The sequence below is a fragment of the Brachypodium distachyon genome, chromosome 1 (assembly GCF_000005505.3).
Source record: "Brachypodium distachyon strain Bd21 chromosome 1, Brachypodium_distachyon_v3.0, whole genome shotgun sequence".
NCBI classification, from domain to species: Eukaryota; Viridiplantae; Streptophyta; class Magnoliopsida; order Poales; family Poaceae; genus Brachypodium; species Brachypodium distachyon.
The window spans coordinates 68704127-68723613 of NC_016131.3; the positions used below are offsets into that span (position 1 = coordinate 68704127).

The window sequence follows — 19487 nt, forward strand, 5'->3', positions numbered from 1 at the left end:
CCATCAAAGGACATGGATTAATTATACATTTGTAATTTTTGCAGTGTTGTATCGCTCTTTCCAGCTTGATACACTGTACTAATCAATTCTACACTCTCTTTCATTTGGCACTAATGTGCACCTAACCATCTATGACCTTGTTTCATGACATCAATTCACCATGTACATATGACAAGGGTCTATGGGTATATCTAACTACAGGCTGCAGCTGTGCAGACCAATAAAATCTATAGGTAGGAGAAACCAGGTGAAAAGGCACATTTCACTTCATCTGAAGCATAGAGATTATTTACATTGCATGTAGAGAACACGATCACAACTTTGTCGCAACAATATTTAGTGTTCACCATCCAGAAGCCATATCTATCTCTGTATCTCCAGGCAGTTTTCGTCTAAACGGCATGCAGGACATCACATGGATCACTGGAACCCTGAGCCTTTCCCCTGCGCAAGACCTGCCGTGAGAACTTGATTTCAATAGTGTAGTCTCAGAGCAGAGCAGCAAGGTTTGTTATATGGGTTCTCGACATCCATCTGTGCAATGTTGTCGACGCGACTAAGCCTTGCAGTACCGTCTTCATTCATCTTAGGTTAGTGTTTTTGTCTTATGCTTGTTTTACTGGTCTAGATGGGACACCACTTGGACTCTTAAGCATGATTGGCGTAGGTGAGAAATCTGCCATGGACATAGGTGCCACTTTTCAGGTAAATTTCATCCACCAATCTCCATTTATATTTACATATTATGCTTCAGATTACACTGTTTCAGAGGAGCTAGGACAACATGGGAAAATTGCTTTTCGAAGGAGCTTATCATCCAATGATTATATTGGATCTTATTGCAAAATCATTGTCCTGCTTCATAGATTTGATAGAATAGGAGAACAGTAGCCTGACAAATAGTCAATTCAGTCTGATTCATGTGCCTAATCAAGCCTAATCAAATAGAACCCTTATGGATTTGCTAGTTGATAAGGTAAATACCTGCCCACTAAATGCTAGGCTTAATGAGGACAAGGGCCTCCAAAAAACTTCTTGTGTGCTCATCCAAAAAGTTACTGAGATTATTGGAGCCTTATATGGCCCTGGAGCTGTCTGCGCATCATCAGAATGGGTAGGCGTTGCCGGTTTGATTGACCAACATTGTTCCGATGATTCGTGTGTGTACATTGAACTTATTGAAGAAACGGAGATCTGGATTGAACCAATGGTGCCGGTTTGTTTGACCAACATTGTACCGATGTAGTTCTACTTTTGGTTGCAAAATAGAGTTTATTTTTTTTTCGAGGAAGAAAATATAGAGTTCATTTTGATTGTCCGATTCTGAACTTCGGCTGCATTTTGGTACGTACTACAATATTCAAATCCACGCCACATTTGACAATATTCCTGTTCTGCAAACGCCGACTAGGCATCGGGCTTCTGAAACTCTTGCGCAAAACCTCAGTATGCTTGCGTTTTCATACATTTTCCGGGACCGTCCACTCGTCCTGTCGTCCAGTGTGGTTCAGTTTTGGATGTCCTTGACGCCACGGACCAACCTGAACTGAACGCCCTGAAGGTCTGGTCTGGATTAGTAGAGCGCCTCGTCCCGTGGCACCCAAATCGAACGTGCCGCGACACGATCCAAATCTGCCGCTGATCGCCCGCCAGGCGCCAGAGCCAGACGCAGCAGCGGGGCGAGGGATCCGAGTCAACTCCACCACCTCGGCACGACTCAAATCCGCTCCCAGTCTCCAGTGCTGCTTTGCCGCCGGAACAAGTCGGGAGGCTCTTCCGTGTCAGCCGCCATCACCATCCGCCTAGTGTAGCTGCCGGCTCGCCGGCGCCGCAGCCGCGCGCTGCTTAGTGCTCGGCGCGTCGCGCGCGCACCGGCACCGCCGCTTGCCACGAGGTTCGACTTGACTCCACGGGCGGGCGCGCTCGTGCGACGGGATGGACATCGAATCCTCCCCGTCCCTGGGTGGGCAGCGCGAGCGCGAGCGCGAGCCTGCCGCGGGGGCGTGGGTGACGGTCGAGGAGTGGAGCGGCAGCTCCGGCTCCGTGCTCTCCCGCACCGCCGTCCTCACCGCCTCTCCCACCTCGCTCATCTCCAACAGGTACGGCAGCCGGTGGGGCCGGATCGGCGGCCGCGTGCTCGGCGCCTTCGTGCCCGAGGTGAGTGAGTCCGAGCCCGGCCGATGCTCTCAACTCTCACCGGAATTATATGACAGCACTTTGAGCGTGTGACCAATGCCCTACCAGCCCCCACTAGAAGCCTACTTGTGCTTATCCTAGTAATCGTTCTCTCTTCATGTCAATGACAGCCGTCACAGCTATGAATTGTATGATTAAGCTGGTGGCTTTGGATTTTGATTCTGGTGTGGGTCTTATTCGTCGTTTCACTTGGCTTCGATTTGCAGGGATTTCCTGGTAGCGTTACCCCGGATTACGTCCCGTTCCAGATGTGGGATACCTTGCAGGTAAAATCCTTTTTGTTGCAAAAATCTGCTTCCAATCTTTTTGAACCGAAAAACTACTTTGTTCTTGGTTATTATCCATGGCTGCTTTGCTGTAGGGGCTCTCAACATACATCCGTGCGATGTTGTCAACGCAAGTAAGCTTTGTAGTGCTATCTTCAGTCATCTTTGTTTAGTGTTTCTATCTTATGTTCATTTTGCTGGTCTAAATGGAACGCCACCTGAACTTGCTTCAGGCTCTTTTGAGTGCCATTGGTGTAGGTGAGAAATCTGCCACGGTCATAGGAGCCACTTTTCAGGTAAATTTCCTCCACCAATTTCCATTTATTATGATTTACTTATTATGCTTGAGATTACACTGTTCCCTAGGAGTTAGGACATGATTATGTGCATATAAGATTTTTTTACTGAGATTATTGGAGCCTTATGTGCCCCTTGTGCTGTCTGCTCCATTATTCTAAGGGGTAAGCCGTAAGCGTTGCTGTTTTCAACAACATACCAGTGTACATTAACTATTGAAGCCAGGCAGCTCTTGGTTGATTCGTAGTAACTAAGCAATCTAGCCTGCCTCTTTTCAATTCTCTACTTCTATCGCATTTATTTTTGCATTTTCTCCTAATTCGCCCCCGAATAAAATCTATTTTGGCAGTGGTTTCTCAGGGATTTGACAGGTATGCTCGGAGGTATATTGTTCGCTTTTTACCAGGTACCAGTTTTCTTCGTAATTAGAATAGGGGATACAGTCATTTACTGCTGGAAATACTTTATTTATGATGAGATAATTTTGATTTTCTCGGATGATTTGTTTGGTCAGTCTATTGTTTGTATGAACACTGTATTCCTCATTTTGTATTTTGTCCTACTTTTATCAGGGATCTAACCTTGATAGCAATGCTAAAATGTGGCGTCTAGTTGCAGACTTCATGAATGACCTAGGTAATGTTCAATTGCAATCAAATTACTGAAATGTTTAGTGTGCTGCCAGTTGAATTATTTGTTATAGTTCTGTTTATCCCTGCCCCACATTTCTCCTCTGATGTAATAATATTATTGCCAAGTTAGGCCGCATGATAATAAAAAATAACTTGGCCACTGCTCTTTTATCCTTTGTTAGTCACCAAATTTGAAGTTTCTATTCTCACTTTGGATTGTAAGGAGTAAGACGTATTTATTTCTCTTGTATTTTACTGATGAGATAATTTTGGTTTGCTGAAAGTGCATATGATACGAAATCTGGATAATACAAATTGCAAGCTTTTCCTATACATATGAAAGTATGGTAACACAGGTTGTTGTTGTTTACAGGAATGTTGATGGATCTCTTAAGCCCTTTGTTTCCTTCATCATTGATAGTTATAATGTGCTTGGGCAGCCTGTCTCGGTCATTTAGTAAGCCAAATTATATGTAGAATTTCAATAACCTTTTAAGCGGAATTTTTAGAATGGTTCTTTTCTTAGCCAATTTGTTGTTTGTTATGCATAGCTGGTGTTGCTAGTGGAGCAACTAGAGCAGCATTAACGCAGCATTTCGCACTTGCGAAAAATGCAGCTGATATATCTGCTAAGGTACCTTTGAATAATCTCAACAAATCTATACATGCAATTAAATGGTCAATTATCGCTGAAATGTAGCTAAAGGATTGTACTCAATTCAGGAGGGCAGTCAGGAGACACTTGCAACTATGTCTGGAATGGGACTGGGAATGTTGTTGGCCCATGTTACCAGGGGGCATGATTTGGTTGTATGGGTTTCATTCCTTTCTCTCACAATATTTCATATGTATGGTGAGTGTGTTACGTACTATTTTAGGTATATCCATTCTTCTATTGCATTGTTTTTTGGAAGAGGACCAATTATAATTGAAGGATTTGTAGCTATGGTTACCCTGCTGTCCCTGTCGAAAACAAACCATGGGCTATAGGGTGAGAGGAAAGTGTCTGCCTAGCTTCTCCCATTATGCATCTAGTTGTTTGGCTTCAAATTTTGTTGATCTTTTCTGTGAGAAACAAATATCTTTTGAAACTGTTACACATCAGAAATTGTCTTCTGTTGTGCTCCATTATGGAGGGATGCACCCAAAAAAATATAAGAAATGTCCACATGGGAAACGAAATTATATAGCAGAGATATTTGAAATAAGCCATCCAATGTATGGTTGGCTACACCGCTACATGAGTTGATGGGATTTACAGTGGGTTCAGCCGTTCAGTCAATCTGAAATAGGAATATATTCAATAGGACAGCAACTAGACTTTGTAATCAGGCCCCTCAGTCCTAAATCCTAATTATTCGGTTGTGACCCCAGTAGAATTTAATTTCACGAGAAATATCGAAAAATAAAATCTTTATGTGATGGTTAGGCCAACCCTTGGTATATTTCTTTCCTCACCTTGTACTTACTACTTAGACTCATGTGAAGGCTAGTGTTGCTTGAGATAATATATTTAATTAATATACTTGAAATTTGAAAACCTCTTCTATTATTCACAAAATTCTTCTTATTTTTATTTGTGTCAATTCAGCAAATTACAAGGCAGTGCAGTCACTTTCACTTGTTACACTAAATTATGAGAGAACTTCCATCTTGCTGCAGTATTTTCTCGAAGATGGTGAAGGTGTGTGCATCCCTTTTCTTTTTCCTATTTTTGTCTTGTAGTTGCTGTAACCATGCAGTACCAGTTAGCATTTAAATAATTTAGTATTATACTGCATGTTGCAAATCATAGTTACTTCAGTCTGTCCTTTTTTATGGATTTTATTTCTTGTTCCCATATGCACAATCAGTGTGGATCTGTCCGTGGCATGTATGATTATTGCCTCAAGGATAACCTTGAGTGCTTCATTTTTGTGAATCTGCTAAAATTTCCTGCAAGAAATTCCATTATTTAATCGTCAAATTTTCTTGGGTGGAACTTTGCTAGTTCGTACACCACAACAGGTCTCCAAGCAAGAGCATATTCTTCCGTTCTGGTCAAGCTGGCGGAGATTGCTTAGAACTAAACTTCCACATGAGCTTGTACATTTAGGTGCTAAAGCCTCAATGCTTACGCACTCTGATATGTAAGTTTAACTTATAAAATGTGCTTCTGTGTGTGTCATTCGGGGGATTAAAGAGATTTTTACATAATGTTTGTCAAATTTAACAGGTTACTGATTTCAAAAACAAGGTCCTACTATACAGATGGTATGATTCATTTGTTGGTTAATGTGACAGTGTATTAATTACTGCTGACCTTGCTTTTACCTCCCAAATTTGTTCAGCCAACTATTTTTTGCTGGATAAGGAAGGCAGTGTTCATATTTTCATCCACAAGCAAGCAGCGGCAACTGATGTTTTGAAGTCATTTGTACATGGACTTGTGTTAGCACGTCTGACACGGAAGAGCAAATCTTGCCATGCGGAAGCTCACCAATGGATGGATGACAAGTACAACATTTTCATCTCCAAGGTAAAATAAATAAATATCCTACGATGTTCATGTTCTGGTTGATTTGTTAGGGTTGGTATTCACATAGAAGTTGTGGAATTTCCCTCAAGTTAAAATCTCAAAAGGAACATCCGGCTGAGCCAGTTGAAAGAAATGGATTGGAAACGATGAATTCATTGTACATTATTGATGGGAGGTTTGTGGAGATGTACTATACTCTCCTCTGCTGTAGCTAGTGAAAAGGACCAATGCTTGCCTTCGCATATTAAAAAAATTCCATCGAGTGAATCTATCCATGTAGAGTTCGAGAATTGCAGTTATGCCATTCTATACTTTTTTTTCTAGCCATCCTCATACAGGGTTTGTAGGAAGGAACCTAAATGACAAAATTCAGTGCCTTGAAAGCCATATCCAGATAGTCTATTGAGTTTTACTCTTTTTGCGGTTAGTTTTGTGCAGCGTATGCATTTTATTATATCATGGCTTATTCCCCCGCTGTTACAGCTGAAAATGGAAGGTTACTCAACTGAACGACTTCTGTCGCATTCCATTGTTTGGAGGGCACACTGGCTTTACGGTTCTTCAGATGAGAAGATCAAGTAGGAGGAAGCAGCTGGAGCCTGGAGTTAGCGGTATCATTCTGTTCGGCATCTTATCTCTCACTAATTTTGGTGAGAACTCACACGCGCACAAATTGCACGACGAAAAACAAACAAACGCTTGGTGAGGGTTATACCAACCAGTCTGATTTTTGTACTGCTGGTGGCAGTATGCGTCTATTTTATTTTATGTGTCCAGCGTGAGTTCATGCCATGAGATTCGCATATTTTTGTGGCTATACCATGTACAACATTATACTATCAGTGATCACTAATCCATTCTTATGCATGACAGCCGATGGGCACTCCATGTAAACTTAACTTAGTGTGATATGAGGGTGTGCTACGACGATGAGTACTTGCTGGTATTACCATGGGGGTAGGAACATAATTTTCATGTACCAAATCTCGTTTTAAGTCCTTTTATTCGAACAAATCTTGTTCAAGTTGGAACTGACACGCACCTGACAACACGTGGCATCTAATTTGTTTTTTTAGGGATAGATAATAGGCGAAGAAAACATCCATGCTGTGTAAAGTTGCACATCTGCAATGTGCATTACAGGTGCTAACTAAACTGTTATTTTCTTGTCACGTGGACAACATGAGTGCTTATTCTATAGCGTATGTGTTTTTGCTTAGTTACCAGTGCTGTTAATTTAATTTGATTTAATTCATAATAAATCATCGAAGTGACACCTTTACCCATATCATCAACGGTAGTACTCCCATTTATATTTCGACATAGCACTAGGCACTTGAATTCTTACGGTTTTCAGTGCCGACCCAAAACACCGACTGTCCAGGCCCACCTGCACATATAAATTCATTACCGTCTGTAAACAAAATGCACGGCAGAGCCAGCAGTTCCACCACACGCCAATCACTTCGTCGGGGACCCTTTGACCACACACACTTGTACAGAACAGATACCACCTGAAGACACTGGCGACAACGAGACCACCGTTCACAGTCCTCGATGGCCGATGCACCTGTTGAGTGCCATGCGCCCATTCACCTTGAGCCTCTTGGTTGCCTCTGGCTCTGCTGCGGATGGCCCGGATGGCTCCGGTTGACCTCTCTTCCATCCATGACTCTGTTTCTCAGGTGGCGCCTTCTCTTGGAACTTGCTTGCTGACGGTGCAGCAGATACAGAAACTTCGGGGCACTTTCTAGGTATAGATGAGGAGGGGCTGGTGTTGTTGCTTGAAGAAGGAGAAGAGAAACCCAGGAGGTCAGACATGCGCTTGGTCTTCCGAAACTCTCCCTCCTCCGAGCTTTCCTGCAGTTCCACATTCGCCTGCACAATTACGGTGCTAATATCAGCTAATTTACTGAGACAGATGAAAGTATATAGTAGGTTCCAGTGGAAGAACATGTGATGTGCCCTTGCAAAATGACGATCAGAAACTTCTGCTCTCTGCATAAACAACAAAACACTATAGAGTAGGTGGGATTACCTCATCATGCTTGAATTTAATTTCATTTGCTTTTCCAATTGGTGTTAATTTCTCTGTAGCCTTATAGGGTGCTGGTAACCCAGGCTCTTTTTTCACCTTGAGCAATTCAGCAAATCCAGGACGAGCATCTGTTTGGACAGGTCTTGGAACATTTAAAGAAAACTTGATCTGGGGCTTTTTCTCAGGAAAAGGAGTGGATACGCCATTTTCTGATCCAGGAGAAGTTATGGTGGCATTCGTATGTGACCCGCGATGAGCTGATGTAAATCCAGGAGGAATATCAAGAGCATATCCTGGAGTGTCCAAAACAAGACTGGAAGAAGAGTCAATATACGATTGAGCAGTTTCTCCTGCACGAATCCTGTAATGGGCTCTTGTGAAGCCAGGAGGGATATCAAGAAATCCTGGAGGTGAATCCAAAACAAGGTCTCCGGAAGCAGGAGCTCTCGTAGAAGATTTACATGGAGAATCTGTAGTTACAGGAAGGTTACAGGAAGAAACCATTGATCAACAAAAGCAAGTCTAGGAGTTGCATCAATTGAATAGCAGATGTGCGACCAAGAAAAAAGATTGTTACCTGTGGAGTCAGGACTACAAGATCCAGTGAAGAAAGAAACAGCAGGAGCGGCATTACAGACCGCAGCATTTGAATCAGCAGTTTTGCGCATGGCCAAACATTTGTTAATCCTATTTGTCTCTTTGTCTCCTGTTAACTCTAATTTGGTGCCACTCTTACATTTGACCCCCTCTGTCTGTTTGTCTCCTGTCATATCAAATATAAGGTCAAATATATCGCAATCTCCTTGGATTTGTTCCTTTCCATCTTTTTAAGTCCTGTTGCATCAAATTTCATGCTAATCTCACTCTTCTTACCTTCTTTATCTATGCCTTCTGTCATATCCAAGTTCATACCAATATCTTCAGGTATACGAGAGTCTCGCTTCGATAGACTAGCATTCCTACTGTTCAAATTATTTCTGTGATTGCTGTCTCGGTGCTGCTTCTTTCTGAGATTCTTCCGGAAAACACCCCAAAAGTAAAACTTCCCGTCTTTTGCTGTTACAATAAATTCTAGATTAGTTAGGTGGTAATAATCAATATGACACCCTGTATTACTAGTTTTTCAAACATTCAGAAAACATTTAGCAGGTTTCAAGCATAACATTACAAACAGAAAACTTCACAAAAGATATGAACATCAGCTGCACTGCACAATCAGGTAAACTCTACCATAGCTATTGCTGTTTCGTGGAATATTTGAAAGCGCTGCAATAAGCTTGTGCACAGATCTACCTATGAGAGCCTTGATGTTCTTTGTCAACCTACCAATGAGAGCCTTGATGTTCTTCGTGAACAGACATGCGAAGACATCAATCTGTGGTCTAATCGTTGTGATAAAAGTTCCCGCAGTGGCGGATCCATCGGTATGGCAAAGTCCGGTGGGACACTGCCATACCTAAAAATCTGCCCAAAACCCCCATATGTAGTATCAGTGGCGGAGCCAACCTTCTTCTGCAGCCCGGGCAAAACCTTTATAAATCACCATTGGCTTCAGAAAAACATCTATTAAGCCTTAAGATAACTACATTAATTAGTGGTGATTTTTTTGCCGAGCCTGGGCAGCTGCTCAGGTGGCCGGGCAGTGGCTCCACCAGTGTGTAGTATATAGTCCATATAACTTATGCCAATACTTTAATTTTGGATTTTTACTGTATTTTCAGAACACAAAGCAATATATATCTAGTATCTAGTGAGCTTGCATTGTACATGGTTTTCTCATTGTATAAACTCCGCCACACCTAATTTTTTTTCATGCTTCCGCTACTGAGTTCCTGTAAATATCTTACTGTTTGGGGCAATCGCCTTGATTCTATGAACTCCCCCTAAGCCCGTTCACTCCCTTTCGCCTCCCTTCTCACGAGTAAAATCTTCTTGTTCCACTCTTTACATTTTGTATTTTTGTTTAGTATATTGTTTAGACTGGTCAGTTGTAAACAAATGCATCACCTTATAGATGCTTCCAGGTCCAAGAAGTTGTCAACCATGCTGGAGTTTAAAACACATTGAGTAATGGAAAGAGAACATCACAATAATCATGTGAAAATGTGAATCACGCAAAACACATAGTAATGGAAACACAACTTTGTAACAATCATGTGGACATACTTTGATCATCTTTTGTAAGCAATTTGGATGAATATATCAGCAACTCTGTGGTGCCGATGTTAGTCCGCAAACCAATATGTGAAGACGTACATTCCAGGAGATGATCAAAATTCCTGTTCGACCTGCAAAAATTATAAGCTTAAATATAAGGCAAGCATATGTGCACTGTAGACAATCAAGATGAACTCAAAAAGCTTCTGCATGAATTTAATTGTCAGGAATAGAATATTGGACCACTTAACTGGTCACTGCCAAAGCTGGCATGCAAGTTAGTCATCGATATCATTGCTGATGCTTCTTTAATGACAGCGAAAGCTAAGATCATTAGAGTGTACCTTTGAAGAGAGCTTATGAAGCATAGTCCAATATCCTGTCCATCTGGGGGTTCCATCTTGAATATTTTAGGCAACACACACGAAAGAGGTAGAGCCTCTAGCTTCAAGATTTCAGGCATTTGTTTTGTAGCTTCATATACTTTGATAAAAATTTCACGAGGGAAATGGGCTTCAATTCCATCACAAGTGTGTGTTAGTTCTCCAATTACTTCAAATTTTCCCCTAAAAGAAAGTGGAAAGAGATCCTGAGAGTTCAGTTGAGAATGAAAGTACATGGCTACTAAGGGAAAACACCACAGGTTCCTCATTGTCACTTGATTTCAACATTAGATAGGAAGTTAAAATCTCTGGAATTACAGATGACCCCAATAAACTTCTAGTATCCCCCTTCTAGTTTCTCCTTGGGGAAGTAAACTTCCGGTATCCCTGGGTTTTGTGCTCGAGCAACGATCCAAAACCAAACCCTTTTTTTTGCGCAAACTTCTACTCCCTCCGTTCCATAATTCTTGTCGAAATCTTACGTGTATCTAGACATCTTTTAAGAATAGATACATCCATTTTTGAGCAAATTTGAGATAAGAATTATGGAACGGAGGGAGTATTCAACTAGATGGCTAAATTTTCCAAATAACTCATGCAATTAAAGAACGGTTTTGCTATTTCTTAGGCGAGTGAGAAATAACTATTTCTTAGTCGATGATAACAACCTTTTGATTCAATCATTGAGATTCATGTAAGATTAATGTAGGTTCGATGGATAAGAAAATCTTCATTGGATGACTATGATTGTTGACTGAGAAATAACTATTTCTTAAGCAGCTGAGAAATAGACACTCCCATAAAAAAAATCCCACTAACTCTCAAATGAAGCTTCAGTAATACCCTTGAAAAGATTCCAATACATAAAAGTAAATTACTTACTTCCAACAGGTTTCTGGATGGTTAGGTTTCTTGTACAGTTTTGTATGCAAAAGTACTGGGGCACCTGTTTACCAAATATCAAATGTCATTACACGAGTTTGTCAAGAAATATTTCAGCAATAAAAAAAGAATCATCCAGTTATTTTCTGTTATATATTCTGTCCTTGCAAATGCATACACTGAACAATAAAACATCTCTACATAAATATGGGAAACACAGTGTACAAATCTACAAGACTACAAAGTTGGGTTTTTGTCTTTAATTCTTCTATTTTACTGGGTCTAATATAGGGGGGAAAAAGCAAGCAATACTCTCGGGTCCTTTCATGGGAACTGAAGCGATACTCGATAGAATTAGTATACAAAAGGCGAAGTCTGAAAACAGTTAGTCCAAACGTAGGAACTAAGTGCAGCAAAGCTAATGCAAGACAAGGAGGACTATTTTATTTCATAGCAACTTCACAAGGCGCAAACTGATAAACCATGATAGCCAAGCTCAGCCTAATAGGAACTACCATAAACTCCTTATCAAATAAGAAAAGGTTACATATGTGGAAGAACTCCAAGCCAGTAAAGTAAAAAGTGCAAGTTTAAAATTTCTACAAATTTAATTTGTGTCATTTTGCATTTAAGTTTATGTGATCCGTCAACTTTGAATAACCATGAGTTTCTGCATTCCTTTTATAACCTAAGTACAGAAAACCAGAGATGCCAAGCAATGTACTGACAGTGTAGCACCAGCCAAATAAGTAAGACAGTTCATCATCTATGGAATGTAACCCAGTTCTAAGCAATGCAACCCACTTTGGACAAGTAAGACGATGGCGAGACTGTTACTTTCCCCAGCTTCCATACCCCGTGTGTCAACGACATTAGTACCTTCTCTGACCGACACTTGGATCCCGGAACCCACGCGACGGTGTGGCTGTAATACTCTCTGTAGCCTCCATACTCAGTGCGTCAACGACGTTGGTACCTTCTCAGACCGACGCGTGGATCTGGGAACCCAGGCAACGGCGTCCCAGTTATATAAGGAATGTAACCCAGTTATGCAAGGAATGTAACCCAGTTTGGATTCCAGGTTATTCCGTTTATTGGAAATGAAAAGTTTACATGTTTCCTAAGAAGTTTCTGCACTCCTTATATAATCTACAAAATGAGAGATGCCAAGCAATGTACTGACAGTGTAGCACGAACCAACCAAGAGATAATCTCTTATTTACAAGGTTTAGAAACAAGAATAATTCTGGGCAATCTAATGATAGTGCAGCAAGATATACATCTTTTATAGGGAACAAGATATACAGTAAGGCAAAAGGTGGATGCAAAACTTAACAATGTAAAACGGCTCACCCTGAGTAATTGAAGCTGGATGAACATTTTGACAGACTTTTCGTCCTGCAATTTCTGAAGAGCATAATTTATCAAACACTAGACTGATAGCATGCTATAATTCATGTACTTTATTTTAGATACATAGCTTAAAATGTGGATAGGACTACTGCAAGGATCCTCACTGTACCTGAAGACATGTTACAACTAATTGATGCTTCCTGGTTTGGTAGAGTCTCATTCCTGCTACAGTTCTTAGAGGAAGGAACAGCTTCAAAGTCATTAGACAGTTCATCACATGGGACTGGAGTTGTGGACTGCGGGCTTTTTGCTTGAGGAATGCTCGTTTCAGGTTGCAGAGAGGCCAACTTGCATTTTCCATCAAATCCCGGCGAAGGACTGGATCTAGTATCTGGGCCTACCTCTGTGGTCCTTGTACTAAGCACAGATGTTGGACTTAGTAACGAAGGCTTCACAGTAGGTTCTTTTTGCACAGTATGATCTTGATCACGTTGAACTTGTGTAGCCTGATGGCTTGTAGAACATAACTTTTTATTATCAAGTGTGTTGACAACACTCTTAGAAGAAGGTTCTGCCTTTGTACGAAGAGGAACCTTACTTGAATGTGCTTCTGGAACCTTACTTGAATGTGCAGGAAGCACATGCACAGAACTAGGAGACTTCGGATTAACTGCTGCCTGTTTTAGCAAAACAGCTGGAGGAATTGCATCTCTCTGGACAGCCTTGCAGATTGGTGATGGCCTATTGAGAGAAACAATTTGCCCGTTTTCAGCAGTCTCAAATCTCTTAGGAGAAAGACTCGGGGCAACAGATGGGGCCGGTCTAGTGGGCTTGTGATTAAGCGGTGCCGACCTTGCAAGTGACACTTTACGTGAACTCGGAGGAGGCGTGACACTTCGTCTGCAGTGGTTTTTCTGCAATTTGGATGAGCCAATTGTTTTACTAAAAGGCTTCCCACGCCGTACATAAGTGATGTCTTCTGCGGGAATCAGCTTCACTCTTGCATCAGGTTTTGAATATGTACCACCAGAAGACTTATGCATGCTGCACAATAGAGAGCAAGTTACTAGACTGTAAAACAAATACAACTAGAAATGACATAAATGTCTCTGGATTTTGCAATGTACAAGCATGAATGGTGTTTAAATGCAACCTTTCACAAAATTGATGATAGCTTGGCACAAAAAAGTACATAAGACAATTAACAAAACAATGAACCTCTTGTGAACCTAAGGGCAAATCAGTATGCTCTATTTTGACAAATCCAAGCACAAGTTACATAAGCATGCACAAAGGAACATACACATGCCCTGGAACTTTTCTGTACTGTCCTGAATGATCTCTATCACCACCTGAGATTGGACAAGGTGCATCCTGCAGGAGTAGAGCAAAACAAATATTAAACACCTCTCCCTTATTGTTTCCTGTTCAAGAATGTATATTGAACAATCTCCTAGTTCTCTGTATAAAATTGGAAAAAAATAACCCGGGAGAGGCATGATAAGCATGCCTATCCTAATCCAGGTGCAAAATCTGGTAAGCTAGGCAGTTGAATCTATGCCCATCGCAGACGGACTGCATATGGGTTATTTGGAGGAAGCAAACAATCATGTATATCCACACATATGCAAGAACAGAATCAACCTCGCCTGGGTGGGGGGTCAAGATTTGGAACGTATGCTCCGTATATTTTCCTCGGGAAAAAAAGAGGAGAATATGCTCCACAAAGAATTTCCTTTTTTTCTCACGCGAAAAAAAAAGAGTAGCAAGAAGCTCAATTGGGGGATTCCTAGTAATGCTAGCAAGACCCCGAGCACGGCTGGAGACCAAGCAACGACGCGTCCACGGGTAAGAAAAACCAAAAGCATGGTAACACTCATCAACAAAACCCCAGCCCCTTCATTGCACGCCGCAAAACCGTACGGAGGAAACCCTAACCAACCTCCCCGATCGTCGAGACATTTGGGGGGGAAACAACATGGCGTCAGAAAAGAGAGAAGAAGGCGAGCTGATCGATCACCTTCGCCCTCGGTGGCGCGCCGCCAGGGCGGCTAGCTGGCGGCGCCGGCGCCGACCGAAAAGCGGTGGCGACGCTAGGGTCCCGTAGCGATGGCCGCCCCGCCTGCGCCATTGGATTCCCCTCGATCGCCCCCCAAAACCCGAATGGAATGGGGTTTTGGGTTGCTGATAGAGAGAGAGAGAGAGGGGAAGGAGACGGTAGCGAGATATAGGAAGTCTCGTCCAGTTCTCCCCGCTTCCGTGACCCCCTCTCAGGTGCCGTTTTGGGTAAGTAGACCCACCCGCTCACACCCATATGAAGCTACCACCTTACATGACATGCCGGTCCCGATCTCCGTGGGTCCGTATTGTCATTCAGCTACACTGCGGTGTACGAGACGCGGGTGTGCGGTCTGCCGCGTAAGACACGGTTCTTTGCCCGAGCTCTGGGCCCCGCGCGGCCCTCGTGGGCTGGCAGGGTAGCTCTTGCCCGGGACGCATCGGACCGTACATCTGGAGGATCCAACGGACAACGGTTAGCCTATATGGGGCAGCTGGAGATGCCCCAGGTAGTATATCTGTTGCACCGGCTGGCGTCGCGTTTCTCCGCCTACATGTGGAACCTCGTGTTTCCAGGCCCGCAATGTCATTGAAGTAGGATGTGACGTTGGTACACTGCAAATGCGGCGGCTGCTCCACATGAATTTCTTTATCTTTGCTATTTCTTAATTTGGAGTTATGTCCGCAGGTAGGCTCGTACGTCGTCTACCTCCTCCGCACATCGCTACCGAATCTCACTCCAGCCGTCCGTTCTCACAGTCCGACAGAGCGGTCCGTCCCATGCCTCCCCACGCACGAACGCGGCAATCGCGCCCGCAGCCTCCCGTACTTCCCAAAATCCCAAGTTCCCGGCTCTCTCCCCGAATCCCCGATCCCATCTCCTTCTCCCCGATCCCATCCCCGAGCCGCCGCCACTCCATCGTGCCCGCAGCCCCCTCTCCTCCGCCGTCACGCCGTCCCCGCCTCCGCTCTGCCCCTGTCCCTGCTCTCCTCCGCCCCCGCCTCCCCTATGCTCCTTCGGCGATGGCCGACGGTGAATCGGATACGGATCGGCGCTGCTGCGCGAGATAACGGTGGAGGGGGGCTTCGCCTTCGTGGCATCGGCGGAGAAGGAGGCAGCGGGCGACCTCCGGGCGGAGGAGGCGTCACGGGATATGGCGTGGGAGCAGCTACACTCGCGGTCTTGCAGTGAGGTTGGCCACGCGTGGAGTGACGCCTACGCGCTGGCGTGCCTCCACATCGCTCGGCTCCGCCGGCTGCCGCCGACCGCGCCCCCTGCGCTCGGGGCGCTCGACATGGACGTCATCCATCTGCCCACATAGAGCCGCCGTCCACCGCGCCGACGCCGCCCTCCTCCCCCGCAGCCGATGCCGGCGCCCTCCACCGCGGACGACGACACCGCGCTCCCCCACGGAAGCCGCCGCCACCGCCCTCCACCACGGACGCCGCGGGATAAGGAGATGGTGGCGGCATCGGGATCCAGGCGGCCGGCGCGTGCGTCCGCCCCCCGCTACGTCCGCCGGCACCGCCGTAATTTGCACGTCAGCCGCCACCGCGCAGCGGCGATCCGCGCAACGCGCATCCTCAGCCGCCGTCGGACCGCCGCCGCGCGTCCTCCCGCTGGTCTCAAACCCTAAAACCCATCTTCTTCTCCTTCTTTTCCTCTGATCCATGGGATTCGCTTCGCGGATTGGTTGTTTCTCCGTGCGCGATTAGGCTAAAAACAAATTCTTCCCTTTTCCCTGTGGCAGGCGCTGATAATGATCGACTGCAATCGGCTGCAAAAAGAGCTCGCCGAGTGGCAGGTCGGCCCTCCCACTGGGTTCAAGTACAAGGTCTGTGATAACCTCCAAAGCTGCAGTCTTACCGAACCGATCCCTGAAATTGATTTTCTTTTTCGTGCGTGCATGTGTGTTTTATAGATGGTTTAGGATTCCTCTTCTTACCGGTTTGTGTTCTTGATTTCCCAGATTTTTTTTGGAGTTTTGGGGGTTCCTACTGATTGATAATGGAGCTTGTGGAGCTTGTGATGATTAAGTAAACTGGTGGGTGATCTAGGTGGGCGGAGCGGCCGGTCGATTTCCCCGAGTTAACCCATGGAGGCACCTCAGGTGAGGTTTCTTGATAAAAGTTGCACCTTTAGTTAGCTCTTTTCAACTGTCAAGTTTCTTTGTTTGATTAGATTGGATGATAACCTATGCCCTTTTTTCAGGTCATTTTCTTCAACCCAGCGCCGATGCATGAATGCATCCACCCATTAATTCGATGGGATTAATCTGATGGTAGCTTTTGTTGCTTACTTGTACATAAGACTGAAAGCAGCTCTGATGGCATGCTTAATTTTTTACCATATAACAAAGTTGCAAGTTTCCAGTTATCTGCATTATCATTGTTTACCGTATTTAGTTTTCCTGATTATTCAACTTCAAACAAGGTGTGCGTACCTCACTGCCATGTTGATTCCTCATGTTCCGGGCTTCAATAAGGCATATTTTATTCCCTAGGCCATTCTGGTCTATGGAAAAAAATCGCAACTAATATATGCTTACTACGAAGTGATCTGGACCCTTCTTATTTACCTCACTCAATCCAACCCTTTATTTTCAGAAGCCATCCTTGTTGGCATGGCTGTGTACATATTATGATGCTATCAAATTAGTGCTTTTCCATAGTAGATGATGGATTTTAATAAATAACTCAAAGCAACACTACTTTTATGCCAGTTGAGCCTCTTTCAGTCTTCATGCCCCCAACCTTTCTTTAGTTGCTCTCTGTGCTTTTTCATGCTCTTTTAAATGATCATGTTGATATTCATTATCCTTCATAAAGGTGCCTGCCAAGTCCAGGTTTATTTGTCTGTTAGAACAGTTACATAAAGAATTTGTAGACGATATGATGGGACTTCAAATTTGTAGACGATTCAGAATTGTTGGGGTTCAAATATCAAGAATACTTTATGCCTATGATGAGCCTGACTATATGTCAATCAGGTTTGTGAAGGCAAAGTTTGATCCATTCAGCTGATCGATGAAAGAGGTGTGGCTGGATGGAGGAGGTATCCTGTGAAGAGTTCGGTACAGGAGACGGCACATCTTGATGATATTTTTCGGGACATTCAGGACAATGTAAGTAGATATGTTCTCATCATGTGATCTGTTAGAAACTAAAGATCAAGAATTCAATCCTTTTTTTGTGTGTGCTGTATGTCTTCAGTATGCCAAATCGACTACAATGAATTTGTAACGATATATGATGCATAATGGAAATAATCCACTAGGACAAAAGGGACGGGCGCAGATGAGCTTTGGTCTTAGGGAAGCATTGAAGCTTGGCTAATGTTAACTGGTGTGCACTATCTTCCCACTTTTCTCTCTTCGTGCTAGATGCTTTATGTGGTTATCTTCTCTCTTAACATCCATTGTTTGCTGTTGGTGGCATGGTCATTTGATGCCCTAATGATAGCAATGCTCGATGGACCCTCAACCAATATATTTACTTTGAATGTAAATAAGTGCAAAAATCTGGCACCTTTCTTGCCTGCACTTATAATCAATCAGAGTATTAAACCAACTGAAGATTGGTTCAGGTTAAGATCTGAAGTAGTCACTATATTAGCTATTGTACTGTAGCATAACTCTGAAAATATAATAAGGGTATCTACATGGGAGTACAGATTTTAGAATTGCTGGGTAAATAAAAAGAAGGGGGTTTCCCTCTGCATGTCATGAGTTCAGTTGACTCAGTGATGTATGTAAGGTCTAATTTTTTTAGCCAAATTCACAAGAAGGACAAACCAAAACAAAGCCTCGTTAGAACCGGAGAACATGACCGAGGATGCGTGAGACAAAGTACCAATGATGAAATCATGGTCCACATATGGGGATACAGGGATTAGAAAAGGAGAAAAAAAACATACGTTAGAAACATTTATTGAGATGAGGCTAGCCAAGGCATACATGGTTAGCCGTAGCAACGCACAGGTTCCTAACTAGAGATTTCATCACCATGTAGGCCTTTCTAATTTTATGTTTCACTTATAAAGCAACATGCCGGCATCTTGACATGCTAAGTTCTTCTCTACTTTTCCTTCCTGGAATTCTTCAACTATAATTTGTTTTGTCTTATCTAACTGGAGTCGAATACTTTACTGCAGAAAAAAAGGAGAAAAAGTGGAATTCTTCAACTATAATTTGTTTCCTCCAAACATTTGTGTAGTATTTCCCCTTCTCTTATAATTTGACAATCTTTTCATTGGCCTATGTTTGAATCTGACTTGTGCTAACAGAAATGTACTACTCCGTATGTACTTTCATGTTTGAAATATGAGGTTGCTCTTTTTGAAACAACCGTTTTTTTTCCAAATCTCGCTAACCTCATTAGGCCCCTGATGTGTAGAGCCACTGTTCAGAGAATATGTTGCTCGAGTGGTTAGGAAAGTTGGGTGAGCTTGGATTGGCAATGGCTGGAGAAAGAAGTCTCGGAGAAAGAAAAAAGAATAGTGGATTATTGAATTTAGATTCAACCGTTCAAATTGTGACGGCTGTTTTACTACAGGAATAGTCACAGACTCACAGGAATAGTCGTCTCATGCACACATGTTCTAAATGATATATGTTTAGTGTTTTATTAAGCTGCTATAACATAAATTTGTCATGGATTCAACTGTTCAAAAAGACAAGGCTGTCTCATTTGCAAGCTGCTATAGCG

General features: G+C 43.3%; 2 protein-coding genes and 1 long non-coding RNA gene across 6 annotated transcripts; 2 read left to right on the forward strand and 1 right to left on the reverse strand.

Moving 5' to 3' along the window:
- The first annotated feature begins 1560 nt into the window (after positions 1-1560).
- LOC100846576 (protein root UVB sensitive 3) lies at positions 1561-6923 on the forward strand. Its single transcript, XM_003561844.4, has 14 exons — positions 1561-2157; positions 2403-2462; positions 2558-2596; positions 2696-2758; positions 3109-3165; positions 3332-3395; positions 3765-3848; positions 3943-4025; positions 4115-4244; positions 4983-5075; positions 5382-5520; positions 5607-5644; positions 5722-5909; positions 6393-6923. The coding sequence occupies exons 1-14, from the start codon at positions 1936-1938 to the stop codon at positions 6489-6491; spliced, it is 1359 nt and encodes a 452-aa protein (XP_003561892.1). The 5' UTR covers positions 1561-1935; the 3' UTR covers positions 6492-6923.
- A 246-nt stretch (positions 6924-7169) lies between these two features.
- LOC100846885 lies at positions 7170-14964 on the reverse strand. Of its 2 annotated transcripts, XM_024462836.1 has the most exons (12): positions 14743-14964; positions 14026-14096; positions 13575-13766; positions 12892-13463; positions 12723-12776; positions 11370-11433; positions 10449-10670; positions 10114-10235; positions 8821-9003; positions 8525-8710; positions 7948-8417; positions 7170-7787 (listed from the first exon to the last, which is right to left on the reverse strand). In XM_024462836.1, the coding sequence occupies exons 1-12, from the start codon at positions 14851-14853 to the stop codon at positions 7455-7457; spliced, it is 2580 nt and encodes an 859-aa protein (XP_024318604.1). In that variant the 5' UTR covers positions 14854-14964; the 3' UTR covers positions 7170-7454. The 2 variants fall into 2 exon arrangements, with proteins under 2 accessions (XP_024318604.1, XP_010228977.1); XM_010230675.3 differs by having other exon boundaries at positions 12892-13766.
- Positions 14965-15495: 531 nt separating this feature from the next.
- LOC104581841 lies at positions 15496-19142 on the forward strand. 3 transcript variants are annotated; one of them, XR_730040.3, is made up of 7 exons: positions 15496-16403; positions 16532-16615; positions 16751-16891; positions 16993-17062; positions 17771-17905; positions 17994-18125; positions 18934-19142. It is a non-coding gene; the product is annotated as an uncharacterized LOC104581841 (long non-coding RNA). The 3 variants fall into 3 exon arrangements; XR_002962365.1 differs by having other exon boundaries at positions 15497-16403; positions 18058-19126; XR_002962364.1 differs by having other exon boundaries at positions 15499-16403; positions 17994-19126.
- The last annotated feature ends 345 nt before the right edge of the window (positions 19143-19487 follow it).

Coding starts and splice junctions, on each gene's coding strand:
- LOC100846576 (XM_003561844.4), top strand. CDS start 1,936: ATGGACATCGAATCCTCCCCGTCCCTGGGTGGGCAGCGCGAGCGCGAG. Junction 2,597..2,695: donor GTGCGATGTTGTCAACGCAA/GTAAGCTTTGTA, acceptor AACTTGCTTCAG/GCTCTTTTGAGTGCCATTGG. Junction 4,245..4,982: donor CACAATATTTCATATGTATG/GTGAGTGTGTTA, acceptor GTGTCAATTCAG/CAAATTACAAGGCAGTGCAG.
- LOC100846885 (XM_010230675.3), bottom strand. CDS start 14,853: ATGGCGCAGGCGGGGCGGCCATCGCTACGGGACCCTAGCGTCGCCACC. Junction 12,777..12,891: donor TAGTTGTAACATGTCTTCAG/GTACAGTGAGGA, acceptor TATGCTCTTCAG/AAATTGCAGGACGAAAAGTC. Junction 9,004..10,113: donor GCTTACAAAAGATGATCAAA/GTATGTCCACAT, acceptor TTATTGTAACAG/CAAAAGACGGGAAGTTTTAC.